Source organism: Euphorbia lathyris, chromosome 5 (assembly GCF_963576675.1).
Source record: "Euphorbia lathyris chromosome 5, ddEupLath1.1, whole genome shotgun sequence".
In the NCBI taxonomy this organism is placed as follows: Eukaryota; Viridiplantae; Streptophyta; class Magnoliopsida; order Malpighiales; family Euphorbiaceae; genus Euphorbia; species Euphorbia lathyris.
This window is the reverse complement of record NC_088914.1, coordinates 11,925,642-11,937,299: the sequence shown is the minus strand read 5'-3', so window position 1 is coordinate 11,937,299 and position 11,658 is coordinate 11,925,642. Positions and strand designations below refer to the sequence as shown.

The 11,658-nt window shown below is 38.2% G+C and overlaps 1 protein-coding gene across 1 annotated transcript; it reads right to left on the bottom strand.

Annotated features, from left to right (window-relative positions):
• Positions 1-635: 635 nt before the first annotated feature.
• On the bottom strand, positions 636-1,949 carry LOC136228673 (probable glutathione S-transferase parC). The gene is made up of 2 exons (XM_066017118.1): positions 1,586-1,949; positions 636-1,028 (listed from the first exon to the last, which is right to left on the bottom strand). The coding sequence occupies exons 1-2, from the start codon at positions 1,898-1,900 to the stop codon at positions 687-689; spliced, it is 657 nt and encodes a 218-aa protein (XP_065873190.1). The 5' UTR covers positions 1,901-1,949; the 3' UTR covers positions 636-686.
• Between the last annotated feature and the right edge of the window lie 9,709 nt (positions 1,950-11,658).

Sequence of the window (11,658 nt, the reverse complement as noted above, 5' to 3'; positions counted from 1 at the left end):
TTGTTTTCTTTCTTTTATATTAAATGATGAATCATACTATACACTATTTATCATTATTTTTTTAGATCTTACTTGGAGAACATATATATAAGAAAAAGTAAGATTTAGGTTTTTATTTGTTTATTCATTTTAGATAGAGATTATGATTACTCGTAAGAAATCAAAATAATCGTAACTTTTTTTAACATTTGTTATGAATTTCTTTTAGATATATGAATATTTCCCCTCAGTTTTTATTATATTAGACTTTGATGTGACAATGATGTAGACATCAAAGCCCTCCAAATATTTTGTTTTCGTTCCACTCTCATTGTTGGCTTATTATTTTTTTAAGAAATTATTGGCTTATTGATGCATACTAATTTTTTTTTTGGTAGAAAAAAGTTTAGGTAATGGTAGGTCTACCCACTCCCAAGGTCAAGGCAAACCACAGACCTCGATGAGAATTTACAGTGGAATTTACACATTACCTACCAATGAGGGAATTTGATAATAACACATACTATCACTTTCATTATTAATTTGATAATAAAGTACTTTTCCATTGACACATTAATTATAATTATATTTTGAGTAAATTCATAATTTTAATCGGTAAATTCCACTTTAAATTTTAATACGTGGTTTGCTCTGACTTTAACCAAAAAAACAACACACTTTATTAATGATTCAATTATTTGCTTGTGCTAAATTCCAAGACTCTTTTTGATATCCAAGAAGTAGGTATAGAGCTTTTGTTGGTGAGGAAGAGAGTTGGAAACGCTATGGTTCTGCAGGCACCTTTTACCCCATGGATGAAGCTTTGGACACTCAACCTCTATATTGAGATTTCCTTCCATTTCATAAGTATAAAACCATGCATAGAATGGGACAAGTGCAATATCAACATACCCAAAACATTCACCTCCAAAAAATTCCTTATCCCCTAACTCTCCTTCCAATATCTTCAATGATTCAATAAATCTCTTCTTGGCTTCCTCTTTTTCTTCTCCTTTTGTTATCAATATCTTCTTCCCATTCTCATGTATCTATATTACAAACCCAATCCAATTCAGTCAAATTCAAGTAATACCACCTTCATACGTACAAAAGAATACAACATTTCTAATATAATAAAACTCTTTGTGTACTTTTAGGAAGCATATGTCCAATGTTATAAAATAAAGGCAAGGAGCATAATTAAACTCTGATCATTTATTTTATCCACATTGATCTCTTGATCATTTATTCTATTTATGGATTAAGTTCTTATTTAACTTTTTCATTGAGTTTAGACTGCATACATGATTACGAAGATTCCACTTGTTTACATGGATAAATAAAAATTTATTGACTAAGAGAGGTAAAAATGAAAAACTAAAATGAAATTATAGAAATAATTTTCACTATATTTTTCCAAACTCGATTTTTTTCTCCCATTTTGTGATTTTCAACATTAGAATCGAGAAATTGATATTCTCATCTCCTAAACTCAGACAGCAAAATTAAATAAAGGCTAAATTCATAACAAAATTGCTCAATTGGAAAAATAATTGAGCAGGGAATTGATCCTTAAAACAAATGAAATACTAAATAAATGAAGTACCTTATTGTCAATAAAATGAGCCCAAAACCTAGCTTGACTTCTTTGGTAAGGGTCAGAGGGAAGCAGTGAAGCATTGTGTTGCCATACCTCATCAATGTATTGAACAGAAATAAGAGATTCAGGAATGGGTTTGCCATTGTGAATAAGCACAGGGATCTGTTTATGAACTGGGTTCATTTCAAGAAGCAGAGGGCTTTTGTTAAGCAAGTCCTGTTCCTTTGACTCGTATGTAATTTCTTTTTCAGCCAAAGCAATCCTAACTCTCATTGAAAATGGACTTGACCACGAATCCAACAGAATCACCTCCTCCCCCATCCTTACTTGCTCTACTGATAAAATGGTTTGAATAGATTTTAGAATGAACACATGGTGGGTGTTTGATCATAAAACAATGCCCACTTTATTTATAGTTGAAAAAGTCAGTTTCGGTGTGCTAACTATATCTAAATATATTTCAGTTGTGAGACAGCTAAGCAATGGACATACACCTGTCAAATTTTGTGTTCCTGTGGTTTTATTTTCGAGTTGGTGTTAAAAAGAGCAAACTCAAACCCAATCCAAAAAAACATTATGTTCGGGTTAGTATTGTATTTTCGGGTTACATGTAATTTTGTTATGCATATATATCAATCATAACTTTTAAAAATATAAAATATATTATGTTATTTTTAAATATTTTATGTCCTTTTTAGATTAGTATGCATATATATCAATCATAACTTTTAAAAATATAAAATATATTATGTTATTTTTAAATATTTTATGTCCTTTTTAGATTAGTATATTAATACTAACAATTGAAAAGTCTCTTAATATCATATTAGAGGTCATGTAATGTGTTTATAACAATTTAGGAGATCCGAATTATATTTTCAATTGTAAGTAATAATTATAATTTTATTATCTTTATTAATAAAGTGATATATAAAAAATACGAGAAAATATAATAATAATTTTAAATATTCGTATGATTTCGTCTCGTTTTCGGATTAGCACATCAATCCAAAAATGACATATTACCTACTAAACTAAATCCAAACACTAGAATTATGTGTCGTATAATCGGATCGTGTATACTTTTACCACCTCTAAATAGACACAAGGAATATTGCACCACTTGTGCAGTGATGCAATATTGAACAAGGTTTAATTCCTATTTACATTTTTTTCAAAGGAAAAAAAATTTCATGTTTACATTAATTTGTATATTAATGTTTGTGGTTTTTTTTTTTTTTTGGAAAAGTTGGGACGGGTATGTTTGATCCATGGACATCCCAGTCAGACTGGCACTCCCAGGACAAAACACACAAACCCAAAACTATATAAAAAATGAAAGAATGTTTTACATCAAAATAAAGAGAGGGGGGGGGGGGAGGAGAAAGAATGAAAAGTGCTAAGAAAAACGATAATTTACAACCGAAGCAATATCATCAAGAACAAGCCTATGACAAAAATCGGGAGCCGAGTGCCACCATAGGTTGCTGTTCGCAGTTACTGCGTGACGAGCAAGGGCGTCTGTAGTCCTATTCCCTTCCCTGTAGATGTGTGAAATTCTGATTTCCATTTTCGAGCACTGATGAAGACATTTTAGCCATTGTTGGCGCAACGACCAGGGGACCTGATCAGACCTGTTACTCAACAGCTGAACCACAAGGTAGCTCAGCCTCAAAGCATGCTAAATTTCTCGTTCTCCAGATTAACCAGAAACAACTGATCACCGCAGCTTGCCATAGACGGTAAACCTGCTTGCCAAATTTCATATGCATGAGCTGATTAAAAAAGGAGCCAATATTACCCGTAAGGTCCAGTCTGACGCTAAAGACGGAACTGAGATGCTTCCAAAGCGCACCTGCGAACGGGCAAGAAGTAAACAGGTGCGATGTGGTCTTTGCGCTTTCCAAACAGAGATAACAGCAAGAGGCGAGCATGATTCCACGGGCCTGCAAATTCTCATGGGTTGGAAGGCGGTTGTTTAACGCCCTCCAGCAAAGAAGCGATCTTGACGAAGGGATATGAATTCCCCAAAGGAATTTGTGTGCCTCAAAAACTAGAGTGTGTGGTTGTAATGACTCATAGAAGGCTTTAACAGAGAAAGTCCCAGATTCAGCAGGTTCCCAAATACAGAAATCAAGCTCATCCATACCTCTTTTAATACTTCTGATATTGTCCTGGACGTGATCCGGAAAGATGTCCAGATTTATCCAGTTATCCCCGTCAAGATAGTTTTCCACACTACTGACCAGAAATTTTCGAACAGCTCTAGGGAGATGAAGTTGATCCGCAATGACTGGTTTGACCCATGGCCCCAACCAGAAATTCATGTGAGAGACTTTCCCAATCCACCATCTAACCCGAGATTGAATAACCCCGAACATAGACTTGCAGGAGGTCCAGACCGAGGAAGAGCTGATGAATTTTGGACTACCTGTACTGTTCAGGAATCGGGCTTTCAATAGCGCAGAAATGAAGGACTTTCCTTGAATAAGCTCCCAGGCCAACTTTCCGATAAGAGCAGCGTTAAAATTCTGGAGCTGCTTAATACCAAGGCCCCCTGAGGCAATACTTCTGCAGCAAAGACTCCATCTAACAGTTATTCCTTTTCTGGATTCAGTCCAGCCGGTCCAGAAGAAGTTTCTGATACAACGGTTTATTTTCTTCAACAGCTTAGCAGGCCACTTGTAGATTGTGAAAGCATGTACCAGTACACCTGTAAAAGCGGACTTAATTAGTGCCAGGCTCCCCGCCATTGACAAAGAGGAGCCTTTCCAGTTACTGAACTACGATATAAATCTATCTGTCATGCCAATTAGAGAATTGGACTTAGGAGACCCCGTAAATAACGGAACTCCTAAATACTGAAAAGGGATAACCGCTTGCCGAATACCAAGGATACCTGCAAGCCTAGTGCGTCTTCTGATCGTGACACCCTGGCTGAAAAAAACCGAGGATTTTTCCCAATTGACGGCTTGGCCAGAAATATCCCCATATAACTGGAAGCAGTTTTTAATGGTCCGCATATTAACAATAGAAGCTTTAGCAAAAAGAATCATGTCGTCCGCGTAAAGCAGGTGAGAAGGGAAGGCAACCCCTTTCGTATAAGTCATAGGAGTAAAGAGACCTTCCAATTCCAGTTTATCCAACCATCTCGTGAGAAAATCCTCCGCAATGCCAAATAGAATTGGGGAAAGAGGGTCCCCCTGTCTGACCCCTCTAGAGCAATTGAAGAAACCTTTAGAATCCCCGTTGATAAGAATAGAGATCCGTGCGGAGGATAGAATGTTCAAAATCCAGTCCCGAAACTTAAGTGAGAAACCAAAAGCTTCCATAACCGAGATAAGGAAGTGCCAGTCAATGGTAGCAAAAGCTTTTCTGATGTCAATTTTGAGGGCCATATTCCCGCCAAAACAGCTTTTATTCAGAACATTTACACCTTCAGAAGCTGCAGCAATACAGTGATGAATGCTACGGCCTTTGATGAATCCGAATTGATTCTTGGAGACAATTCGAGCGGAGATGACAGCCAGCCTGTCAGCCAGAATTTTGGCGATGATTTTGTAGCTGAAATTACTCATGACGATGGGTCTGAAACCCTCAATTCTATTAGCCCCGATAGATTTTGGTAAAAGCGCCATCAAATTGGAGTTAAGCCCAGGAAGAATGAAACCGGTTCTAAAAAAGTCGCGAACCATGTTACAGACGTCAGTACCGATGATATCCCAAAAGGCCTGAAAGAACGAGCCGCCAAAGCCATCCGGTCCCGGGGCGCTATCCTTGTCCATGCTAAAAACGGTTCTCCTAATGTCGTCTGAAGAAGGTGCAACAGTCAGGTTTTGGTTCTCCTCATCCGAAACCATGCAAGGGATGACAGTGCGAATCGCATCCATGTTCACATTAGCCGCTGGGCTGGTGAAAAGAGATGAAAAGTAGTCGATTGCATGTTGCGATATTTCTTCTGACTCAAAAGTGAGATCGCCATCCACAATTAGGGATTGTAAGCCCGAATGAGCTTTCCGTACCTTTGCTACGCGGTGAAAAAATGATGAGTTTCTGTCACCAGCCGCGAGCCAATTATTTCTGCTTTTTTCCCGCAGAAGAAGTTCTTGACGCAACAGCTGAAGTTCAAGATCACCTTGAGCAGCCAGTTCCTTTGCAATCAAATTATCGGATGAACCCTGCTGGGAAATCTCCCGTTGAACAATCTCGAGTCTTTCCGAAGCTCTTTTAATATTATCAGACATCATTCCAAACACCTCACGGTTCCAAGTGCGCAATACAGGCCGGAGCGTGCGGAGCTTGTGTTGCAGGAGCTGTGCCGGAGGGAGGGAAAGATTACTCGAGACCCAGTGTCTGGAGACCACCTCTTTTAGTGAGAGATGAGTCAACCACATAGAGAGGAATCTGAACCGGGGAATACGTGCAGGACCCTTCTTACCTGCGAAGATCAAGGGGCTGTGGTCTGAGCAATGACGTGCTAAGGCAGTACAACTGATAGAGTCCCATTGATCAATCAGATCCTCTGTAATTAAAGCTCTATCCAGTCTGCATTCAACATGTGCATTACCTCTGCGCCCGTTAGACCAAGTGAACTGTGAGCCAGCCGAGTCCACATCAATAAGATCACATTGCTGCATGAATTGCCGAAAATCCATACAAGAAGTCACTGAAGGAGCAGCCCCTGTTTTCTCATGAGCCCAAGAAACTGCGTTAAAGTCTCCAATAACCAACCACTGTTTGATGTTGTTCTGGGCGTAATTCTTCAAATTATCCCAAAGATCCCGCCGATTATAAACCGAGGTAGATCCGTACACCATTGATATGCGGAAATAAAGATCAGCGGCGCTTATGTTCATCGAAACATGTTGTTCGTGAAGGATGATGCTAGAGATTATCACATCAGATTTTTTGAGGACCCATATAGACGGACATCTTCCCTCGTTGGTGGTTACCAAAGAGAGACCCATAGAAAGCCAGAATGCCGCCGGAGTATCCGTGAAACAAACCATTGGTTCTGCTAGGCATACAATGTCAGGCCTATGAAGATGGCAAAGCATCTTAAGAGCCCTTTGCGTTTTGGGGTTGCCAATTCCCCTGCAATTCCAGTATAGAACTATCATAGATACCTCGAGGGCGGCCGGCTGTTGCGCTTGATACGAGGGGTCACTGACTCTACTGCCCTTTTTTTCTTCTTCTTTTTTACCTTAGCCCATTCCGTGTTAGCATTAAAACCCTCATCTTTTTCCTGATCCAGAGCATCCATCATTACCAACTCGCACTGTAGGGTACCATCTCTGACCATCTGGTTAGAGAGTTGAGCCTGCCAATTTTCAAGCAGGATTTCGCAACCCTTGACCTCCTCCGGGCCTTTGTAAATCTGAATAGCCAATGTATTCTGTGGGGTTTCTTGTTCCGTGTCAAAAGAACTCAGTTTATCTGACTCTGGCTCACTATAATCGGCCCATCTACCGTTGTTTTCATTAGGCTCCGTCTGAACCTTATCAGAAGGCTTTTCTGCGGTGCCTGAGGAAGAAGTTACTGCTGGCTGTGCGTTTACCGCAGTCTGATGTTGTTTTCCTTCTCTTTGAGGCACTTTTTTCGTTTCTGCTCTCCCGAGGTTGCGTCGACACTGTGCTGCAGAATGCCCAATTGACTGAAAAATCGAGCAAATGGCAGGCAAATTTTCGTACTCTATGTAGACCCACTGCATACTAGAATCTGTGTCCACCCTTACCTTGTGCTGTAGTTTCTGAGCTAGGTCGATATCGATAAGAACTCGGGCATAGTGCCCAAATTCGCCTTCAATAGTGTTTCTGTCAAACCTGAGAGGGATCCCCACTGCTTTGGCAATACTAGCCAAAATCCTCTTGTCCCAGTACTCCCATGGCAGGTTGTAAAACCTAACCCACACCTGTGTCGTGGTGGGCTTGTATGTTTCTGGATTAAAACCTGGTGACCAGTGGGAAAAACGCATGATACCTGGTCTTAGATGGATGGCTCCTTGCCCCCAGACCTTTTGAATTGCCTCTGTAGATGGCATAATAACATGGTAGAAACCCTTCCCTAAAGAAATTAGTTTCCAGTCCACATTGCAGTTCCAAATTACAGATAATTTTGATTTCAGCTCAGAGTGTTTCCATGGGGTTTCCCCTTTGGAGAGAGTGATTCGACCAATTATGGAGTTTTGACATACCTTTATGCGCTCCTGGTATACTGCTTGAGGGATTTTGATGGCGCAGAAACCCCCCTCATCGGTGATTCTTGGAGAGCCAGGGTCATTAACGAACGCAGATTAAGTGTTTTCTGATAGAGCATAGCGAATGATCTGACCTTGGGCTGAACCACCGGAGGATTGCGCTTTGCAGTACTGGCGGAACCTGCTCGGAGCAAAAAGCCCTCACGGCTAAATAGATGAGCTATGTTGGGGTCGGCAGATGGCAGGGGTGAATCTTGCGAAGGTGAAGCAATGCCAGACGAAGTTGCAGGTGAGGTTGTCGTGAACGATTGCCTGGAGAAAAGGTGGGCAATCGCGAATGGTGCGGAAGCCGTGACGGCTGAGGATGGCGGCGCCGTTGCCGGCGGAGGACCTGATGACGACATAGCGATTAGGTCATCTCCAATTCCAATATAAACGTATTTGCGATCATTAATGTTTGTGGTTACTTTTTATCTTTCTTAAGTAAATATTGGATTTTCAGCTGACACCATTTTTTTAAATAAAAGTTGCCACCGGACTAAATACATTACCAGACATTCCAACTATGTTGGCACTTCCTCAAATTGCACTGGCCAACCCTTTATATAAAAGAAATGAAAATAGTATAAAGAGTCAGAGGAAATGTAAATGAAGAATATTACAGATATCGTTGAAAATAAATGATTGACAAAAGTAAGAGGCCGAGGGCCACATGATTAGATCTTGAGCTGAGATGCCAAAACGTGCTAGAGAGTCGGCGACCTTATTTTCTTCCCTATATATATGGGTAATAACAACATCCATTGCTGCACAATGGGGTAAACATTGCAACCACTCTTGACAAAGCTGCCACGGAACCTTGTCTGAGTGACTTCTAACGAGTTGCACTACTGCTGTCGAGTTCGATTCAATCCACAACCTGTGCCAATTTTTCTCCCAAGCCAATTCCACTGCAAATATAACAACACGTAGTTCAGCAATATGTGCGAAAGTGTTCGAAATTGGGAAAGCAAAGCAGCCTCGTGCAAATCCTCTTCCATTCCTGTAAATCCCACCTGCACCCGCGGCACTCGACGATCCCACAGCAGATCCGTCCGTATTTACTTTTACCGAACCAGCCGGGGGCGGGATCCAACACACATGAAGGTAATATGGAGCAGGTGGGGGTGAACTCTTCCCATAAAATTTAATGGGCCTTTAATTAAATGGCGTGCCTCTCTGATGTAACTCTGGAGTCTGATAGTTGTTCTTTGGATTGAAGGGAGTTCGTTATCGAAAATGGCTTTGTTACGCACATGCCAGATTAACCAAGGGCAAGTAGCCACTACGAGGTTCCACATTCCAACAATATATTTATGCAAAATGATATTTTGCAATCCATTGAAAAATCAGCAAATGGAAGGGAGAGGGATATCTGCACCCCAAATAAATTTCCAACACCAGCCCAAATAGCAGAAGAAAAAGAGCAGATGATAAAAAGGTGGTCCAAAGATTCAGAGTGACACTTACAAAGTTCACACCGAGATGTGATGTTGAAGCCACGGGTTACCAGTGAATCGTGTGTTGCTACCTTGCCATGAAGAATCTTATTATTATATATATAATAATAATCTATTATATGATATTATTATTATACTAATAATTAATTAACCACTTAATTAATTATTAGTATATCCTCTAACAAAACCTTGGAGGAGCTAACTTAAAGCACATTTCAATTCCAACAGTAAACACTTGACTATTGTATTTTGAAAAAACCATCAACCTAAATTGAGCAAAAGAATGATAATTTCTTCATTTCAATTTAATATCAACCACTGTTAGAATGTTTTGTCAATTTCATTGACATATTCAATTGTTTTAATTAATTAATTAAAACACTTTTATTTATTTAATTTAACTAAAGCTTGATACATACAATTTATAGGTGTGTGACTTTCTAGGTTCATCTTTAACTGGCATTAGAGAGATAATACTAACTCTTAGTAAGTATGTCAGAAATCTAATTCCTTGTACTATAAGTTATCCTATATAGGCTTACCTTATATTTACTTATAGTCCTCTAAAGGTCATGATATCTAGTGAACACGCTGCGCCATGACGTCCCAATTAAAGAATGAAGTTACTTGAAGTAAACTTATAATTAAACTAATTATGAACCATCGATCATAATTTCCATGCACTAAAGTCCTTTCATTAAAAATCTCGATCTTGACTAGAGTTACAAAGTTCCAAGCTCTAATCGCCAAGATACTAAGAAATGTTGATTAAGTCTTTGATAAAATAAGATTTTTATCAAGGAACCATTCTTTGATACTTTTATCATTAGATGAGTCTTATTGTCCTAGACAGGAACTCATTCCATCAAAAAACTAATCAATAACTATCTTAGGATTTACCTCTATTTACTTAGAGTAATGAATCCTCTATTAGCAAACTCTTGTTACACTACACAACTAACTATAGCGATTCACGGCCGGATTACTAGAATTAAGATCCCAGTACAAAGCAGGAACAAACTATAATTACTTGCGCAAGAACAACTAGGTTTCTTCAATTCAAAAGATTATATGCACTATTATGACCTAGATAATAATTATGTTGACTAGGAATAAACCTTTGTGCAATTATTGTCTAATGTCACAGTTCGAACTATTCACCTCTTTGAATGTCAACATATTTATTCTGATATCAACAGACAAACAAAATGAGATTTTCTGTTTCAGATTAATATCTCATATTAATCGAGAGGTAATAGTCTAAGGATAGATGAGTGCCCAATTCATTATCCACCGTGAACATTTAAGATTATTATTTCACTGTGGTGAAGCTCTTAGCTTGTTGGTTGAGAGCTTATCTATGACTGTTAAGGTCATGGGTTCAAATCACATCGGCGTGGGGTAAGTTAGGGGTTTTCCTTTGTCTTTAATGTAATTTTCCTTTGTTTAATGTAAGTGCATTACGTACAACTTTAAAAAAAAAATTATTATTTCACCAAAGAAACATATCTCATTATTATTAACATTTTTTTTTAGTTTTAAAGTTTTTATATTTTTCATAAATTAAGTGAGAAATGAGGCTAGTTGGATTTGAAGACAAGACATTTTACATATATTCAATATAAACTAATATTAGGAGGGACTACAAGGGACAGAACAACTGCTACTCAAGAGTAGAGCCGGTGACCGGGGGGCTCTAACCCCCCCCCCCCCCACCCACCCCCCACCCAAAGTAATTAAGAAGATAGTTTCTAAAGATAATGGAGAGATAATATATTATTTCTAAAATAACATACTACTTATAATAAAAGAAAGATTAATCCAACTATAAAGCTTTAAAATATCTGGAATACAAATCATAATAGATAACTATTATAAGCTCATCCAATGGTAGAAAAAACAAAGTAAAAAATACTTTGTTAAAAACAGAGTAAGCATAGAAGGCACCTATAAGTAAATAGAAAAGTATATTAAAATACGTATACTAATATTTTTAATTAATAAAAAACACATTCCAACTAATTCTATTTTGTTTTAAATTATTTTCTTATCTTTTTGGATTTTATTAAGATTTTTTTTTGTAATTTCTAGGTGTTTAAAAAAGTTTTCTCGATTTTTAAATACTTTAGAATATAAAAAAATAAAGAATATGTTCACCTAAAAATTTAATAAAATTCAAAAAATTGCAAAAAAAGAAATGCAAAAACAAAGTCTGCAAAAAAATGGAGTTTAACAACCTCCCCGGAGATGCCACATGTGCCCCCACGCGGTGGCGACTCACAAGTGGTGTTTTTTAAACCTCATGGACAGTCGTTGTATTTTTGGATTACAAAATTCATGTGTTGCAAAACGAACGGACCTCTGCATGTCACATGATGCACGAT